We start from the raw sequence: 21,573 nt of genomic DNA on the forward strand, positions 1-21,573 counted from the left end.
GCTTTTTCTTCTTCAGTATCGCTTGGCATTAGTAGTTACATAATTAAAGTGTGTCACTGATTTACCTCTAATGTTGACAGCAGAATTTCCATTCCTGTAGAACCTTTGGCTGTCATTTCTCTCCTTGTTTTTTCTGAAAAGTAGCAAACAATTTTTTTCTCAAGCATACATTTTTAACAGTATGTATAGTTTTGTTGCATATAGCTAATAAAAATTCAACAAGCCTCCACTGGTACAGTAAACACTCTGACTTGGTTCACAGACATTCTTCCCTGTGATGTTGCTAATTCTACCGCATGTGGACTTCGAGATTCCAGTTAACACAGCATTCTTCACATTTCATCACAGCTCCTGTCATGAATTAGGTGATCCCTATTCATTCATTTAGAATCTTAAAATCGATAATATAGTACAGGTGCCAGAACTAGGGAAGGTAGGAGTCTTGCCTCATCTTCATGAGTAGAACTAGAAAACTGTTCATCAAAATGGGTGAAAATAAAAACCTACTACCATTTTCCAATGTTTTGATCGCATTAATACCTTTTTTTTTTGGGAGATGGAGTCTCACTCTGTCACCCAGGCTGGAGTGCAATGGCGCAATCTCCACTCACAACCACCTCCACCTCCGGGGTTTAAGCAATTCTCCTGCCTCAGCCTCCTGAGCAGCTGGGATTACAGGTGTGTGTCACCATGTCCGGCTAACTTTTGTATTTTTTTAAAATTATACTTTAAGTTCTAGGGTACATGTGCACAACGTGCAGGTTTGTTACATATCTATACATGTGCCATGTTGGTGTGCTGCACCCATTAACTCATCATTTATATTAGGTATATCTCCTAATGCTATCCCTCACCCCCCGCCTTCCCACAATAGGACCCAGTGTGTGATGATCCCCTTCCTGTGTCCAAGTGATCTCATTGTTCAAGGCAGCCCTGCTGCCTCCACCAAAAAATATTGAGTTGTAAAATAAAACACTGTTTCAAATATCTAATGTATCCTTGATATAGTATTTTAAAGGCCCCCGATTTAATATTAAAGCCAAATTATTTTTCAATATTAACATCACCACTAATAAGCCATTACATTTTCACCTCCATGAAGGGTAAAAAAACTCTCTTCCTTTGAAGACAGTATAATGCAGCCTCCCCTTGTTAACATTCACCACTGTTTTGTTTACGCCTCACACTAAATGAGAATTAGGTGTTCAGACTAACAGTTTTCTACTCTACTCCAAATTCTGCCATGATCTTGGGAGACTTCAATGCCAATGTAGAAAATTCATTCAAATACCTAGTTCCATAGTTTCTTGACCTCATAACAAAATCCTTCCCTCTGTGCTCCAATTCATCAACATTCTGGATGGCCATTCTCAGGACCTCAAACTGCTCTGCCTCTGATATCTTAACCTCTAATCTTTTAATTATGGACCATAACCTCCTAACATTTCTATTCATCTTTCCTTTATAAAGACTATATAAACCTCACTGTCATCTTTGTTGAAACTTCTTATCCAGTGCGAGGTAGCACTGTTTTCCCACAGTATCAGTCCCCTCCATGCTTAACTTGGATTCCAAGCACATCCACCCCCACCAACTTTCCCACCACAAACCCTGATACAGAAGTGAATCCCAAAAAGCTAAGTTCCCTACTCCTACATCAGAGTTAAAATAACACCACAATTTAAGACTGTTAATACCATAAAATTAATGAATTCCAACCTCACTTGGGAACACAAAACTGCTCCTTTCACTTATCTTAGCTCACATCCATCACCATGGGCCCTGCCATAGCCTATAGCTATTCCAACATTTATAGTAGCCCTCAATCTTTCCTCTCATTCTCTGGACTTCTCAGAACCTAAATTTTTCCTCATTAAAATGAAGCAAAGTAATAGTTAACAAAACATTTTACTAATAACAACCAAACTGTATATGCTCCTGTACCAAAATCCTTGACAGTCTTGCATTCCTTCTGCCAATAAATGGCAGAGAGGAGCAGGGAAGTGGAGGTTAGGAAGAAATGCCCCTTCATCTATGTTCTGAATTCCATCCTTTCTATGTTCTTATGAACCTTTATCTTCAACCTCTACCAACTATCGGTTGTTCCTCCTCAACCAATAAATACACTTTTTATTATTCCACATGCTTACCAAATCTTATTTTACCCTGCCTCCCCCTCTATTTCCCTCTTTTCTTTCTCAGTGAAGCTCCTCAAACAAGTACTCTATATTCCCTGTGATTATTTCATTTGCCACTCACATTATAACATACTGTAATCTTCCATCTAATCCTATCACTTGAAAAGTGCTTTTGTTGTGATCAATAATTTGTTAATAATCCAACCAAAAAGAACTTTAACTAACCTTCCTAACACTTAGTACTGTTGACTACTGCATCTTCCTTTGGCTTCTTTAAATATAATCCTTCCCAGTTATTATAATGCCGTATTCTTTCTTCAACAGCTTCAATTATCTGAATGTTAGATTTAGATTTACAGACAAGAATTTTAAAGCAGCTATTATAATAAATGACATTAAAGAAGTACACAATGAATGAAAAGACGGGAAAACACTGCAGAGAAATAGAAACTACAAAAGCAAAAGAACCAAGTGCACCCTTGAGAATAAAGAAAATAACACCTGAAATAAATTATCAGACAGCTAACTGGAAGAATGCATAGGAAAGAGGCAGTGAAACTGACAATAGAACAACAGAAATTATCCAACCCAAATAACAGAGAATTAAACTTAAAAGATACAAGCCTCAACAATAGCTGAAAAAAATACCAAAAATCTAATATATGTATAATCATACTTCCACAAGACAAATAGAGAAAATAAGGGAGAAAAAAATTGAGCAACCAAAAATGTCCCAAATTTGGCTAAAGATAGAAATTTACAGATTCAAGAATATCAGTGAATTACAAGCAGGATAACTATGAAGAAAACTACAGCCAGTCAAACTTGAAAAGCAAAACCAAAAAAAAAAATCCTGAAATCAGCTAGAAAAAAATCACATATAACATTCAGGAAAACAAAGATTCAAATGAGAACAACAGAGTTCTCATTTGAAATTATGGAGGCCATAAAATGGTGGAAACACAATTTTAAGCACACTTTAAAATGCTAAAAGATGATGACAATGATGAAACTGCCAACCCAGAATTCTATATCCAGTAAAAATATCCTTCAAAAATGGTGAAATAAATTCACTGTCAGATTAAGAAAAAAAAAAAAATCTTCCACAGCCAATCTGAACTACTGGAAATGACAAAATTCTGTAGGCTAAAGAGAAATGGCACCAGACCAAACTCACATCTTAGAAAATAATAAAGAGCTTTCAAAATGGTAAATATCTCTGCAAATGTAAATTCTACCTTTTTTCTTCTTAATGTCTTTAAAACATACATGACTGGATAAAGCAAAAATTGTGTTGTAATGTATATAGATGTAGATATATATGACAATTACAGCTGAAGAACGGCAGAAAAAATTTAAGATTCTAAATTTACATGAAGTAACAATAATAATTCTAAGCAAACTGTGAAAAGTTAATGACATTTACTGCAATCTTCAAAGAAATTACTTCTTAAAAATGAAAAGAGGTATAACTAAAAAGCCAATAGGTAAATTAAAACAAAATTCTAAAAAAACCCAAATAATCCAAAATAGGGTAGGACAGGAAGAAAAGGAATAAAAAACATAAAAGACAAAGAGAAAATAAAATTGCAGACCTAAATCCAATCAACAACTACATTCAATGTTAACAGACCAAATGCTCAAATGAAACACTCAGACTGTCAAACTGGTTAAGTATTTTTTTAAAAAAGATCCAACTATATGCTGTCTACAGAAATCATACTTTGGATTCAATGACACAAAAAGGTTGGGAGTAAAAGAATGGAAAAGACTGTATCATGCAAAACAACCACCGCAGGAAAGCTTGAAGGGTTATACTAATATCAGACAAAATAAACTTCAGACAAAGAACACTACCAGAGATAAAGAGAAACTTTCCGTAATGATAAAGGGGTAAAACATCAAAGACATAAAATCATGTGAACGCACTTGATTATCTTCACAAGACCCCCTTAGAGCCCTATGTAAATGTGCACAGTTCTCAGGACACAAGCCTCAGCTTTTTCACTCTACATCTCCTTCTAAGGAAACTTAATACTTTAACTATCAATATGTTGGCTCTTAATCCTGCTCTTCATTCAGAACTTCTTTATAAAGCATAAGATATGTAAGCAATAATTATAACACTGTATTGCTGGGATTCTAGTATGTATAAACATAACATGTAAATCAATAACAGCATAAGGAGTGAGAAGGAAATGAAGCTATATGGGGAGTTTTGATACTGACTGGAATTAAGTGCACCACAGTACACTGTAAAAAGATGCACATTTTAATCCTTACAGGAACCACTAAGAAAAGACCTACAATGTCTTAAAGTTAGATAACACAAAAGCAGTGAAAGAATGAGAAGAATGGAAAACACATGAAACAAAACAAATAGCAAAATGGCAGATGTAAATCCAATCATATTAATAAATGCATTAAATTGGAAGCACTAAAACACTCAGACTAGTTAAGAAGCAAGATCCAACAATATGTTATCTTCAAGAAACACACTTTAGATTTGAAGGTACAAACAGGTTCAAAGTAAAAGGAATGAAAAAAGGTACGATACGCAATGAGTAATCATTAGGCAGCTGGAGTGGTGATATTACCATTAGACAAAATGAACTTTAAGTCTAGAACTATTATGAGACAAAAAGCAATATTTCACAATGATGGAAGAGGCAAACTATCAGGAAAATGAAACAACTATAAATGTATATACAGCTAACAACAGGGCCTCAAAATACATTAACCAAAACCTGCCAAAATTAAAAAATAAATACACAATTTAATAACATTTTAACACCTCTTAATAATTAACAGAGCACCTGGATAGAAGATCAACAGTGTATAAGAGATCTGAACAACACTATCAACTAACCTGACCTAATTGATATGCATAGAACACTTCGCCCAACAACAGGAGAATATACATTCTTTTCAAGCAGGCACGGAACATTTTTCAGGAGAAACCATAAACTAAGTCATAAAACAGTCTCAAGCAATTCCAAGAATTGAAATAATTCAAAGTATATTCTCTGGTCACAACAGAATTAAATTAGAAATCAACAGAAGGAAATTTAAGAATTCCTGAAATATTGGGAAATTAAACAACACACTTCTAAAAAAACCTATGGGTCAAAGAAAAAAATCACAAAGAAAATCAGAACGTATTGTCAACTGAATGAAAACAAAAATACAATATATCAAAATTTGTAGAATGTAGCTAAGGCAGTGTTTACAGGAAAATCTGTGGCTTTGAATGCCTCCAGTAGAAAAAAAGGTCTCAAATAATCTAGACATCCACTGTAAGAAAATGGCGTCCAGGCGCGGTGGCTCATGCCTTGTAATCCCAGCGCTCTGGAAGGCTGAGGCGGGTGGATCACCTGAGGTCAGGAGTTCAAGACCAGCCTGGCCAACATGTTGAAACCCCGTCTCTACTAAAAATACAAAAAATTAGCCCGCTGTGGTGAGAGGTGCCCGTAATCCCAGCTACTCGGGGTTGCTGAGGCAGGAGAATCACTTGAATCCAGGAGACAGAGGTTGCAGTGAGCGGAGATCTTACCATTGCACTCCAGTCTGGGCAACAAGAATGAAACACTGTCTCAAAATTAAAAAAAAAAAAAAAAAAAAAAAAAAAAAAAAGGCGAGGAAAGAGCAAATTAAACTCAAAACAAGTAGAAGGAAGAAAGCAATAAACAAAAGAAGGAAATCAATGAAACAAAAGGGAAAATCAATTAAACCAGAAGTTGGTTCTTTAACAATACAAAATTGACAAACTTTTAGCTAGCCTAGGGTTTCCTAACCTCAGCACTCTTGACATTTTGGGACAGATAATTCTTTCTTGTGGGGGGTTGATCTATATATTACAGAATGTTCAGCAACATCTCTGGCTTCTATCCAACAGATTCCAGTAAGCCCCACTAAAAAAAAATTTACAACTAAAAATGTCACCAAACATTGCCAATGCCCCTGTGGGGAAAAGTGGGGCAAACGCTATCACTCCTGGTTGAGAACTAATGAGCTGACCGAGAAAAAAGAGAGGGCACCATCAAAATCAGGAATGACATCCCCTACTCTATAGAAACTAAAAGGATTATAAGGAAAGATTAGCAACAACCATGGGCCAACAAATTAACCATTTGCATGAAAATAGATAATATAAATGTTTCTAGGAAAAAGCTAAAGGGAAATTGCAAGAGATAACCATGTTCACTGTACATAAGTAGTTAACGAGAGGCAAATTATGGAAATGTATAAGTTCATAGTGTGAATAAAATGTGTTGTAGGGGTTGGTTTTTTATATCATTTAAATACATAAGTAGTATATGCTTGTTGCAACAATTTAAAAGTGTCTGAAACAAAATTAGCTTACCTTATTCTCCTCCATTCCTATCCATCAATATAGCTACTGCTAACAATTTGATATGCATCCTTCCTTTTATCTTTTGGCCTGGCTCATACAAATATTACATACAAATATAATGGTTTATTTTATACAAAAAATGAGACTACACATATTTTATACAAAAATGAGACTATATACATTTACAGTCATATGAACTAAAGAATCTTGCTGTACGTAATATACTAAATTTAAGCCTCCAAGAGAGTGCATATAGTTACACATTTGAACTGTATGTTTCAATTACAATTTTTTTTTCAGTGTCTACAATAAAGTTTATAGGAACTCAGCCATGCCTGTTTCTTTATGTATCATCTGTGGCTGTTTTTGTGCTACAGGGCAGAGACTGTATGGCCCACAAAGCCTAAAATATGTCTATCTGGCCCGTCCCAGAAAACACTAGTCATTCCCTGTCTACAGCAGTAGCTCTCAATTTTAGAACCATCTGAAAAGCTTTAACAATAAGATTTAATTAGTCTGGGGTAAGCCTGGGTGTGGGGGTTACAAGAGTCCCCATCATAAATAATGTATTATTCATAATAGCTGCATAATATGACTATAAATTTCCAGTTTGGCTATATCAAAAATTATTCACACATTCTCTAAATGATAAACATTTAAGTTGTTTCTTGACCTTTGGACATTACAAATAATGCCACAATGAATATCTCTATACTCTCTCTAACTAGCATTTTTATTTCAGTTAAAATATATTTCTTGACCGGGCACGGTGGCTCACACCTGTAATCCCAGCACTTTGGGAGGCCGAGGTGGGCAGATCACCTGAGGTCAAGAGTTGGAGACCAGCCTTGCCAACACGGTGAAATTCCATCTCTACCAAAAATATAAAAAATTAGCCGGGTGTTGTGGCATACGCCTAGCTGGCGTAATCCCACCTACTCAGGGGACTGAGACAGAAGAATGGCTTGAACCAGGGAGGTGGAGGTTGCAGTGAGTCGAGACTGCGCCACTGCAATCCAGCTCGGGCAACAGAGTGAGAGAGACTGTCTCAAAAATAAATAAAATAAATAAAAATAAAAATTATACATATATATATTTCTTAAAGTAAAAATCAAATACCAGGTGCTGGGTCAAATACCGGGTGCAATTTGTTTTAGTACACATTGCCAGATTATTTTCTCCAAGCTTGTAATAATTACTACACCTCCAACAGTATATAAGAGTACCCTCTCCCCGTGCCTTCAACAGCACCAGACATTGTCATTCTAATTTCTGTCAATCTGACTAGTGAAAGATATCTTGGTTGTTTTCATTAGCAGTTCTCCTGAACTGTAAGGGAGTAAAGAAAATTTCTGTACATTTCTTGGTTGTTTGCATTTCTTTTTTCAACTATAAATTCCAAACTTTTTCTCCCAAATGGGTAGCTAACTGGATTATCCTATAAAGGTTGGGACAATCTTTCACTACCAACTTATACTGTGTTGGTTTACACACCCCAAGGGACAGTATTCAGGAGTTAGACTCCAGTGGTGGCTGAAAAGGTGGGAAGAGGGTCATTCTCTGACAGAGGTATGGTTAGGAGTATTTTCAGTGGTAATGCTGGAGTAGGGGTTTCTAGGTTGTGACACAAAGAAGAGTCTACAGTGGTAGGGGCAATGGACAAAAGTGTTTATCTATAGGTCTGAAGGATTCATTTTCTTTTGTTTTTGTTGGGTTTTTTGTTTGGTTTTTTTGAGAAGGAGGTATTTCACATGACAATGCAGTGAATATACCTGGCACATTTAATTTTGCACTGATACAATGAACATCCTTGTTCATTAGTTGCCTTAGTTAATAAGTACAATATTTCCAGAGCCTGGAATCCAATACAGTGGCTTTCTTAATTCAAAGGTACAAGTATTTTAAATTACGTGAGAAACAATGGAGTGGTATCAACTATCCCCCAAATGCATGGGCTACATGGGAGGAAGTGATCAAAATAAATATAAGTGTCTATGAACAAGAAGAAGGGTTAATAGATACCGAGCTCTTGAAACAGTAAATGCCTGCCAAACATCTTATGTGAATGACCTAAGCCTCCAGAATAATGAAGTTTTTAAAAATTAAATAAAGATTATAATTATTGAACCTTAATTCTAACAGAAATACCTTTTATGTGCACTGTTAAATATTAAAGTAGCTGCTGGTTTTCTCTTATTTAAATCATGCACAGTTTTTAGTCTTACCAAAGTCCTTTTTACTATCTATTAAGATAATTACATGGATTTTATTTGACCTGTTCAGATAATGTTATACTGACACATTTCCTGATATTAAACCATCTTGCATTACTGAAATGTGTTCTTTTTATTTTTTATTTTTTATTTTAGATGGAGTCTTGCTCTGTCGCCCAGGCTGGAGTGCAGTGAGGCGATCTTGGCTCACTGCAAGCTCCGCCTTCCGGGTTCACACCATTCTCCTGCCTCAGCCTCCCGAGTAGCTGGGACTACAGGCGCCCGTCACCACGCCTGGCTAATTTTTTCTATTTTTTAGTAGAGATGGGGTTTCACAGTGTTAGGATGGTCTCAATCTCCTGACCTCATGATCCACCCACCTCGGCCCCCCAAAGTGCTGAGATTACAGGCTTGAGCCACCGCGCCCAGCGAAATGTGTTCTTTAACAATGATATTCATATTTCCATGTATAGACTTAATTCCCTAATGTTTTATTTGAGCCTTTTCACATTATGTTCCTAAGTACAAAGTCAATACTATTTGTGTACTCCGTCAGGGTTTTGAAATCCATTTAGTACTATTACCATCATAAAATATAAAAATAATGTCTAATTACAGAGGACATTTATAGAACATTTTAAACATTCTTTTTATATGCTTCTCATGTAAATCTCATGACAATCCCATGATATTGTGACTTTCTACTTCAGAGATGGTATAGCTACTATACATCCTAGAAATTCAATAACTTCCCTAAGGTACCCAACCACTAAATGGTAGAGCTTGAATCTCAAAGTGAGGACCACAAAATAACCAATATTCTATGCTACTTGACATCTTTTTGCCAAAAGTCTGTATCAAGTAGCACTGGAATTCGGTACTGCCTGTAAATTGGAGGGTGGCAATCATACATAAGTGAAATTGTAATCATTATTAGAAACAATGCTTTGAAGATCAATTTCCTCCAGAGTTATTCAGTTTTCTATTCTTGAGTCAATTTGAGAAAGTTTGATTCTTTTTTTTTTTTTTTGAGACGGAGTCTCGCTCTGTCACCCAGGCTGGTCTCAGTTTACTGCTGAGACCTCCGCCTCCCAGGTTCCAGCGTTTCTCCTGCCTCAGTCTCCCGAGTAGCTGGGACTGTAAGCGCATGCCACCACACCCAGCTACTTTTTGTATTTTGCAGTACAGATGGGGTTTCACCACATTGGCCAGGTTGGTCTCGAACTACTGACTTCGTGATCTGCCCACCTCGGCCTCCCAAAGTGCTGGGATTACAGGTGTGAGCCACCGGGTCCGGCCTGAAAGTTCAATTTTTGTGGAAAATCAACCATTCATTAGAAGTTTGAACATTTTTAGCATCCACTTTTAAAGAATTAAAATAACGTTTCAAAAACAAAGAGATCAATGTTTACCTTGACTCTGAGCCAGATGAAGAATTTTTGATGTAACATATCGGGCAGTGTCTGATTCTGAAGGTTCAGCATTGATCTTCTCCAGCTGAGCCAGGAGTCCCACGATCCTAGAATTATTGGTAAGGCTAAAAAGAATATAGGGTTAGTTAGGGCACATTCTAAATTGATGGTGTAAATTCAATACTATAATGATCACTGTTTAAAAAATAATTCTATTCTTTTAAAAACAGTAAGCATTTACACGTTGCACTTCCTTACTCTGTTCTATAGTTTAATATTGTTAAAATTCTACTGACTTAAGTGAGAAACACATTCTATTTCAGAAAATCACAAATCACAAATATCCCTTCAACCCTGTTCAGTAACCTTACATCACACCTGGAAAGTTCACCTTTCCACTCTCAAAGACTTTTTACACTTACTCTGCTCTCCTCAAAACTCTGATAATCCTTCTTCCCATCCCACTCCATTCTCAATTAGTGCCCTGCTTCATAACTGGTATAAATCTAGCAAGAATACACTCACTTTCCTGTCACCAAATCCTTAAGCCTACCTATCCTCCACCTATGTTCTTTCTTCCCTGTTTCTATTTATCATACAAATATTTGTATATAGGCCGGGCGCTGTGGCTCACACCTGTAATCCCAGCACTTTGGGAGGCCGAGACGGGTGGATCACTTGAGGTCAGTTCGAGACCAGCCTGGCCAACATGGTGAAACCCCATCTCTACTAAAAATACAAAAAAATTAGCCAGGCGTGTGGCACATGCCTGTCATCCCAGTTACTTGGGAGGCTGAGACTGGAGAATTGCTTGAATCCAAGAGGCGGAGGTTGCACTGAGCTGAGATTGTGCCATTGCACTCCAGCCTGGATGACAGAGCAAAAAAAAAAAACAAACAACTGTACATATGGTACTGATCTTGGTATTGTCAATATAGCGTAAACAAAACAAGCAAAAATTCCTACCCCGCATAGAGTGTACATTCTTATGGTGAGAAGTCAAATAAGTAAATATGTACATTTTATATGTCAGGTGATGGGAAGTACTATGGAGAAAAAGCACGTTGGGGGAATAAAAAGTGCAAGGAGAGAGAGACAGTTTTAGACAGCATGGTCAGAGAAGACCACTGAAAAAGTACCATTTAAGAAAAGGCCTGAAAGAAGTAAGTGAGTAAGCCATGCAGATACCGGCAAAAGGAGCTGTCCAGAACAACGGAGGCGCGAGCTCCAGGATCCCCAGGCAGGAGCAAACCTGCTAAGTTCTATGAACAATGAGGTGGCCAGTGTGGCTGGAGGAGACAGTGAGGAACAAGGTCAGAGCTGGGGGTAGGCATGGGAGAGAACAGAGAAAAATAGCAGATTGCTTAGAGGTTTGTAGGCCATTTTAAGGGCTTTGGCTTGTACAATGAGTGAGATGGGAAATTTCTGAGCAGAAGAGTTACATGTTCTTACTTTTAACGGGCTCTATTTGGCTGGTACATTGAGATTCAAAGAACAATCCACTCATACACTTGCTCCCAGTCCCTTTCATTCTCAAAGTACTTGCTTTGTCTTTCAATTATACTTTCTCTGATCCCCCATCTATCTTTCCCCTTCAATTAATCAGATTTGTAGGTACACAAGTATGATCTAGGAGCTCCTACCAGCGGTTTCTCTGATATTCCTCCAAAGAGAAGTATGTACTGCTCTCTCCGTTTCCCCACATATTGTTCACTTTTCAAACCACCAGGTTGCCTTCTGAACTCTTGAGATCTCCAAAAAGCCTCCTGTGGTCACTTCTAATCCCAACATATTCACATCTCTGCACCACACAACCCAGTTATCTCCTCTTTTCTTAACACACTTTCTTCTTTGGGATTCAATGACTCTATACTCGCCTGATTTTCCTCCTCTTGCCCCTTCTTTGAGATCCCCTCTGACACACCTCTAGACACTGACGTCTCCCCCAGCAGCTCTGTCCCAGGCCACTTCTCTTCACTCACTACACTTTTGCCTTGAGTGATCCCATCTAATCCCACAGCTCTAATTATTATCTGTATGCTGCTTGGCTCCTGCGTTCAACAGCAGCCTCAACCTCTGATAGCTTCACCAATCTAACGAGCCCAATGTAAAACTTCTGTTCCTCCTCTCAACCTACTCCTCCTCCAATCCTAACCTTCTCAAATTCACATGAATTCAGTTGCTCAACATAAATATCTAGACTCCCTTTTCCACACTGCAACGTAATACAAGCACTATCTCTAAAACACCTCAAATCCATTCACTTCTCTCCATTTCTACTATTACTACCCACATCCAAGCAATCATCATCTCTCACAATCTCGTGACTAGTCTGCTTCCCTTCTTGTGCCCAATAATCTGTTTCCACACAGTAATTTTTTTAACTTTTTATTTTGAAGTAATTATAGATTCACAGGAAGTTGCAAAAATAGTAGACTGGTGCTTTGTAACCTTCATTCAGTTTCCCCAATGGTTACATATCACATAACTATAGGACAATATCAAAACCAGGAAAACTGACACAGTTGCTTTCCTGTGAGGGCCTCATGGGCAGCCTGTACTGGCCCTTGGGTGCTCAGGGGCCCCTTGTTTTATCTGATTCTTAAATGTTTGTTACCACAGAAAATAAAACAGAGATACAAAAAAAAAAAAAAAAACCACTAAGGGTACCTGAAACCCTTTCAGAAAATGTGCAAGGCCAAAGACAATTTTCATTAAAATACTAACATATTATTTACCTTTGACATTGTGTTGACATTTGCACCGATGGTCCAAAGGCAATGATGGATAAAGAGTTGGCATTGCAGCAAAATGAAGGCAGTGACACCAAACTGTTCTAATAGTGCATTTTTCACTGACCAAAGTTTTCACTGACTATTTTCACAAATTCACCATGAATTTGTAGTTTAAAGAGAATGCCAGCTTTACCCATGAGTGTACATCATCTTAATATTCTGTGTGCATAAAAACATTTCTGCTGCATATTGAAATATGACGGTTATCTTGGAAGAAAATACATGCAACTGTCTCAGTGACAAGCTAAACCAGCCACTTTTTTCCACAGAACATCATTTTTACTTCAAAAACACGATGGACAAACAATGATTATTCAGACTGGGATATTTTGCCAGACATTTTCTTTTTTTTTTTTTTTTTTTTTTTTGAGACAGAGTCTTACTCTGTCACCCAGGTTAGAGTGCAGTGGTGCAATCTCGCTCACTGAAACCTCCGCCTCCCAGGTTCAAGCGATTCTCCTGCCTCAGCCTCCCGAGCAGCTGGGATTACAGGCATGAGCCATTACACCCAGCTAATTTTTGTATTTTTAGTAGAGAAGGGGTTTCACCACGTTTGCCAGGCTGGTCTCGAACTTGTGACCTCAAGTGATCCACCCACCTTGGCCCCCCAAAGTGCTGGGATTACAAGCATGAGCCACCATGCCTGGCCTTTGCCATTTTCTTTTCATGGAGATAAGCAAAGTGAGCCTGTCACTTCAAAGGAAACAACTAATAGATTTGTTACTGATGATAAAATTTGAGCTTTCAAGCAAAAATTGGAATTTTGGAAAACACTGATCTACCATAATGACCTTGACAGTGTCTCAATATTTAAAGAATTTTCTCATAAAATCAATGGTGATATTAACAAATATAATTTTTTAATATTGTGTAAAAAAATGTGTCAACCCAGTTCGGCACAGTGGCTCATGCCTGTAATTCCAACACTTTTGGGAGGCTGAGGTGGGCAGATCGCTTGAGGTCAAGAGTTCGAGGCCAGCCTGGTCAACACAGTGAAACCCTGTCTCTACTAAAAATACCAAACTTAGCCAGGCGTGGAGGCACACGTTTGTAATCCCAGCTACTTGGGAGGCTGAGGCAGGAGAATCGCTTGAACTCAGGAGATGTAGGCTACAGTGAGCTGAGATTGTGCCACTGGACTCCAGCCTGGGTGATAGAGCAAGACTACGTCTCAAAAAAAAAAAAAAAAGTATCAATCAACATTTACGAGATTTGCATAACTAAATCAGTACCGAATGACCAATGCATGGTGTTACAAAATCAGACATGGGTAAAAGAACTATTTTAAGTGCAAGATACACCAACGGATTTTAATGTAACAGAGTACAAAAGTTCACTAATATGGTTTCAGATTCCACATCGTAACTAACATTTCAGACACTACCACTTACCAAGTTTTAGTGTAATATCAAGGAATATCAATTTCAATTTGAATTTCAAATAATATGGCTTTATTTCCAAAGCACATTTTCATTTAAAACTGTTTGTTCTGCATTTTAACTATTATTTTTGCTTTGATCACATTTTTACTGCTTTTCTCCAAATAGTGAACACACAATTTTATTTTTCTCCACCATAAATCAAAGGACAACAATCTAAAAAGGCTACAAAAGTACTCCTTCCTTTACTATATATTTCTGTGTGAACCCAGACATGTTTCTTCGTATCCTTCAACAATACAATACACACAAAAAATATGTACCTGTATATATATTTACATATAACATGTAAACTCAGAAGCAGATAAGAGAATCTGTTTTCTATTAAGCCATACATTAATAAGGTCTGCAAAAATCTAATAAAATATGCCACTCTTCTTACCAAATCTATTTTGTTTAGGAAAGCACAGTTATTTTTAATGCAAAAACATTATATGTTATGCAATGGGTTTATTATTTTTAAATGAGTTGATAAATATTTGTAATATGATAAATTATGGGTTTTAATTTGTTATATGATAACTATCAACAGATAAAATAATCCGCATGAACAAAAGTTTTTTGGAGTATCATTAATTTATAATAGAAAAAGGGTCTAAAGCCAAAAAGTTTGAGAACTGCTCTCTTAGGCTTATCTTGTACATGCAGTGATCTTGATCTGGTTCTTTTTGGTGAGAAACGGTATACAAGTCACCACAATCTGTGTACTAGAGAGCAAACACATCTTCTTAAAAATTTCTGTAACCCAGATTTGAGAGAAATTCACATTCACAGAAACCAACATTCTAAAATTTAATAACTGATCATTTTGTTTTTCATTATTTTTCTTTTAAAAGATCATCTGTTATTTTTTTCAGCAGTTAATAAAACGTCTATTTTTAAAAATTCAACATAAAAGAATTCACAAACATACAAAACACACTGAATAGAATACAGGTCCTAAAATTAAGAGCTTGCTTTGCCAGTAACCCTGGCCAGTTAAAATTAATTACACCAATTAAAATAAATTTACCACTATAAAAAAACGACTTGCATCTTAGTGATTCCTCTGTGAAAATCATGCTTTTTCAAATGATGGATACATTTTTTAAAGGCAAATAAATGGAAATAAACAGTTAAATCAATTTATTTTTATTTTTATCTACGGAAGGAAAGTGGAACAAAATTATATTCCAAGCTACTTTCCAACTCAGTTCTAAAATTTGTAAGACTGTTGGTTGACACTAACGTTGAGAGTCAGAGGGTGAACACCAGAGGGCAGCTCTGCCATTTGACTACATTTTGGGTTTAGAAAATCTGAGGGTGGTGGGATGCAAATGAAAGAAAGCTACTAATGAGCAATTTAAGATACTACACTGCAAAGCAGAAGAATGTTAAATAAAGACACTTAGCGGGGGAAATGTATCTTCCCCACCTAACCCTTTCCTTTTTTTTTTTTTTTTGAGACTGAGTCTGGCTCTGTCGCCCAGACTGGAGTGCCGCGGCGCGATCTCTGCTCACTGCAAGCTCCGCCTCCCGGATTCACGCCATTCTCCTGCCTCAGCCTCCTGAGTAGCTGGGACTACAGGCGCCCGCAACCACGCCCAGCTCATTTCTTTGTATTCTTAGTAGAGATGGGGTTTCACCGTGTTAGCCAGGATGGTCTTGATCTCCTGACCTCCTGATCCCCCACCTCGGTCTCCCAAAGTGCTGGGATTACACACCTAACCCTATTTTTAGATGCATCAAAATAAGGCTGAGACCAACTTTGGGAGGTTCCATTTGTAATTGTTAATGTTATGTATGTAACAGTGAGAAAGTTATGGAATTGAAAAAATGATCAATGTGAAACACATCAAATCAAGTTAACTTCAAATGCATATTTTTAAAAATAATTTCATTTATTTATTTTTAAGAGACAGGGTCTCACTATATGCTGCCCAGGATGATCAAACTTCTGGGCTGAAGCAATCCTCCCACATCAGCCTCCCAAAGAGTTGAAACCATAGGCACATGCCACCACACCCAGCCCAAATAAATATTTTAAGGACATTATCACTCAAGTACTTGTTTCATTGTATTGGTCTCATGCTGCTTTTGATTCTTTGAGTTTATATTCAATCTTGGAGCTATTTTCCTAAAAATATGAATTTTCTTGAATATTGCAAAAGTCCCAATGATAAGCAGATATTGTCTCTGCAACAAATAATTTCTTAAGTAAGGGCAAGGGATATAAAACCTATATTCACATTATAAATAAATTGCACTACTTTTTCACCTTACAATGTAAATCAAATGCAGGTAATAAAGACTTCCTCATAAATACAGTTTTAAAAAAGCAGCAAAAAAAAACCATAAAAATATACAAAACTTTTAGAATTACGCAGGATGCATGGTAGTAAAACAGTTTCAAACAATATGGCTTTATTTTCAAAATGCACCTTATCTTTCAGAAATTTCTGCTCAATTATATTACTCTGGCTTTAATCACATTTTTACGTTTCTCTCCAAATATTAAACATATAACTTTGTTTTCCTCTACTTTATGTGGAATAGATTTTTTTTACCATAATACAAATTAAAACTGAACAAATTTTAAAGTACTCATTCATCATTAAATCACTTAAAATAATAAATCGGTTACATAACATTTTTATAAATGGTATCTGTATTTTACCAAAAAAGAAAAAATTTAGAGAGAAGAGCGGCAGTGTTTTACATTACTACAAATCTCTTTTAATGTCTGGCTCAGTAGAAGACACAGTCTCATACCTACTTCTGCATTCAATCTGTTACAGTATCACACATCATGAGGCCTCTGGAAAACAGCACTTTATACGAGAAAATGAGCGCGAATAAAGCAAATCATCTCTCAGTACTACTATTAAAACGGTTGTGACCGCATTCCTCTAAGGTCCACGGCTAACACCTTGAGAACTTCTGGGCTAGGTTATACTGCCAAAACAAACAACTCCACAATCCCCTTGGCTTACTCAACACAACGAAAGTGTAATTCCTGCTCACATCACACGTACAGCGCAAGTCAGCAGGAGACTCATTCAATGACATAGGCTGCCAGAGATGTTTTCATATTCGCAAAACCAAGAGGAAAAAAAGAGAGAGAGAGATGTGGCAAATAGTGCACTAGCTCTTAAAGCTCTCACCTGGAAATGACAAATATCACTTCGGTTCGTTTCACTGGCTAAAGTAAGTCACACAGCCACAGATTAACCTCAAAAAAAAATACAATACAACCCTGCCAGGTGCCCAAAAGGAGAACTAAAATATATGTGACCAGCCCTTGTGACTACCACACTAGGCATAGCCGTGTATCCAAGTCCTGGCAAGTGAGATATAGGCAGATAAGATGTGAGCCACTTTGCAAGTTTTGCTTTTAAGAATAAGATGTGCATCCTTTCTGCATTCCCACTGGCTATGATAGAGTGAGACCAAGAGAAAACACCTGGGACCCAGAGATAGAAGTCACATATTCAGGAAAAGCAGAGCCATTCTGCCACCCTTGAACAAACCACCTCTAGGTTAATAAAATAGAAATAAGCTTGACTATTTAGCCATTGTATTCTTGTATTCTGACGTATCTATTACATCAGCTTAGCCTATATCTAAACTAATACATTGCTATATATATTAAGCACATTTTTTTTTTTTTTTTTGAGACAAGGTCTTGTTCTGTCGCCCAGGCTGGAGTTCAGTGGCACAATCTCAGCTCACTGCAACCTCTACCTCCCAGGTTCAAGGGATTCTCGTGCCTCAGCCTCCAGGGTAGCTGGGATTACAGGCATGTGCCACCACGCCAAGTTAAGTTTTGTATTAGAGATGGGGTTTTACCATGTTGGCCAGGCTCGTCTTGAACTCCTGGCCTCAAGTGGTCCACCCGCCTTGGCCTCCCAAAGTGCTGGGATTACAGGCACAAGCCACCACGCGTGGCTTGCTTTTTTTTTTTTTTTTTTTTTGAGATGGAGTCTTGCTCTGTCACCCAGGCTGGAGGACAGTGGTGCGATCTCGGCTCACCGCAACCTCCGCCTCCCTGGTTCAAGTGATTCTCCTGCCTCAGCCTCCCGAGTAGCTGGGATTACAGGCGCCCACCACCATGCCCAGCTAATTTTTGTATTTTTAGTGGAGACAGGGTTTCACCATGTTAGCCAGGCTGGTCTTAAACTCCTGACCTCAGGTAATTCACCCACCTCGGCCTCCCAAAGTGCTGGGATTACAAGCATGAGCCACTGCGTCCAGCCAACTTTTTATCTGAACCAAAATATATGTTTATAAAGAATTGGCCGGGCGCGGTGGCTCAAGCCTGTAATCCCAGCACTTTGGGAGGCCGAGACGGGCGGATCACAAGGTCAGGAGATCGAGACCATCCTGGCTAGCACGGTGAAACCCCGTCTCTACTAAAAAATACAAAAAACTAGCCGGGCGAGGTGGCGGGCGCCTGTAGTCCCAGCTACTCGGGAGGCTGAGACAGGAGAATGGCGTAAACCTGGGAGGCGGAGCTTGCAGTGAGCTGAGATCCGGCCACTGCACTCCAGCCTGGGTGACAGAGCAAGACTCTGTCTCAAAAAAAAAAAAAAAAAGAATTACATCAATTACTATATTGTAGGGGTGATCAAACAGTCCATATCAGGAACACCATGAACACAACACAATGTAAAAACACCATAACAGAGGACAAAAACAGACTCTGACAGATTGCTTTATAAATAAGGAAAACAACCTCTCCAAGTCCCCATAACCACTATTCCACTCTCTACTTCTATGAGATCAACTTACATATACTACCTTTTACCTGTCTTTACCAATAGGTCAATTAGGAAAGGAAAAAATGTGAATTCCTTTACGGGAACTGCTTCACCTGTTTCCAAAGGTTAGCGTCTGCTTTCATGACTGTATTCCAGATATTCTCAAATGTCTGTTTTTATTTCCTCTTTGACTCGGGTTGTTCAAGAGAGTTTTAAATTCAAGGTGAACAGGCTTTGTTGTTAGAAGCAGCCTGATTCTTTTTGCCCCATATAATTTTATCTTTTTACCTAGCTACCCAAAAGACTACCTTTAAGGTCCAAAACTTCTCTAGAATATGTTCTGCTATCTAGCATATGTCCTACTCTGCGCAGTTTTCTCTGACACAGCCTGTGTGTTTTAAGTCATCATTCTTCCTTCTCCCTCCCAGCACTCAACCAGAAGTTTTCTTGATACATTTCTAAAAACATAACTTTTAAATAACACATTCTATTCCACTGTTTCCGTTCCTTCCTTGGAAATTACAGTTACAAGTATACTGGACTTCTTTTGCCAGTCTTCCACATCTGACCTTTTATCTCTAATCCCTTTAATCATTTGTTGACATCTATTAAATTGTGTTCACTTTTTCCATTACTGTTCTTCGTGTGTTTTACTGTGCTTTTATAGCATCTATCTACTTTCGTACTGCTGCTAATTTAATTGTCCTTTCTGTGATATTTTCTCTTCTGTTTTAAGTATTGCCAGTTCACATTTCATCTCTTCCTGCTGACTCACAATATCCTCTCTCAATGTATCTGTTTCTGTTTTATGATCTTCACAGAGGTTACTGCATCATCAGTTTTGCTATTTTTTAATTTATAGTGAAATATTTCATAAGAATTTTCACCTGCTTCCTAAAAATGTTATTTCTGGTAACAACTCTCTGTTTCTCCCTTTTTTTTTTTCTAAACAGTACCTTTTAATTACTCATGGAATGAGCTGAATTTTCCTTGATCGGTAACTTGTATAAGTTCCTATAAAAAGATGGGAGGTGAAGGAAGACCAGGGTAGCATTTCAAATTAATTAGGTCTCACAATTGAATGGCTCTCTCCTTCGCTGCCACAGAGACAGACTGCTTTGGGTACATGCTGTTGGTTTACATAATTGTTGAATAGCCTGTCTGATCTGCTTCTCTGAACCAGTCCCATCCATGAAATACTGTTCTCCCATCTCTGCACAACCCAGATACAGTGAGTTGTCGAATTGCTGCAAAACAATTTAGGGTCCACCCTAAGCCTTCAACAAGTATATTTTTGCTGGAGCTTTCTGAGATCTGCTATTCTGAGCCCTCTGGTCCCTACATGTACTTATCTTCACTTCCTCCCAAGTGGCTTCTGCCCAATGTCCCAGTTGCATTTGGCAGCCTTTACATGTATTGCTGAGTCTGCAGCTAATGTTTCCTAATCTTGCCAAAAACTGAATTTTCAAAGAATCAGGCTGTTTAGTCCTCCTAGTTTTCTGAGTATTTTAAATAATTTCCAGGAAAAGATGGGGAAGACGGAATTATTCAATGATATTCAAACTGGAAGTTTAGACATACAATTTTTAAAGGCCTCCTGGCTCTTGTGAAGTGAACGGATTACATAAAGGAATCAAGAGTAGAGGCAGAGAAGTAAGTAAGGAGACTATTACAGTGGTCTTAGAAAGGGATGATAAAAGCCTAGTCAAGGTAGCAACAATGGGCATGGAGAAGTACATAGACAAGTGATTTACTTTTAGTGATAGATACAAAACATAGTATTCATGATAGCCTGGATGACGAGTGCTAAACGAAAAGATTGTCAAGGATGACTCCTAGATTTACGGCTTGCACTTGTGCATAGTTAGAATGTCATTTCACCGAGTCAAGAGTAACACTAGAGGATGAAAAGATCTGCAGAGGCTCAATTTGGGGGAACACATTATGTGGGAGACAACTATTAAACTCCCAGGTGGCAATACTTAACAGGCATGGAGATACAGAGGGACTGGTCTCCACTACAGATGACATCTAAATCAACAGGACTCAAATAAGATTGTCTAAGGACACTGTATAGGTTAAAAGGAGAAAAAGTTTAGGATGAGTCCTGAGGACTATTTAGAGGTCCTACAGAGTAAAAAGTCCCATAAGTAGGTTTAGAAGCAGTGGCGAATGAAGTGCGAAGAAAAACAAGAGACAATGGTACCACGGAAACCAACTGAAATACGTTTCAAATAGGAGGGACAACATCTAAAAGAAATGTCAATTTCTGATTAGAAGTTAAATAAGACAGAAGCAAAAATAAAATAAAACAAATCCACTAACTTACCACCTGAAAACTAAAGGTGGCCTTGGGCTTCCATATCCTACCAATATGGAAAGACAGGAAATAAATGAGGTAAACCAAGTACTTGCCCCAGCTTACAGCCTTGACAGTTTCAGGCAATGTAAGAAGGCAGAACCCAGACAGCCCAACAGAATTC

General features: G+C 37.8%; 1 protein-coding gene across 1 annotated transcript in view; it reads right to left on the minus strand.

The window, feature by feature from the left end:
* Positions 1–21,573, minus strand: part of AGTPBP1 (ATP/GTP binding protein 1) — a 199,417-nt gene that overhangs the window by 140,071 nt on the left and 37,773 nt on the right. Inside the window, 2 exon segments of the mRNA XM_025360322.1 lie at positions 66–133; positions 10,118–10,242. Of these exon segments, the coding sequence (XP_025216107.1) occupies positions 66–133; positions 10,118–10,242 (193 nt within the window).

This window comes from Theropithecus gelada, chromosome 15, assembly GCF_003255815.1.
Source record: "Theropithecus gelada isolate Dixy chromosome 15, Tgel_1.0, whole genome shotgun sequence".
NCBI lineage: Eukaryota > Metazoa > Chordata > Mammalia > Primates > Cercopithecidae > Theropithecus > Theropithecus gelada.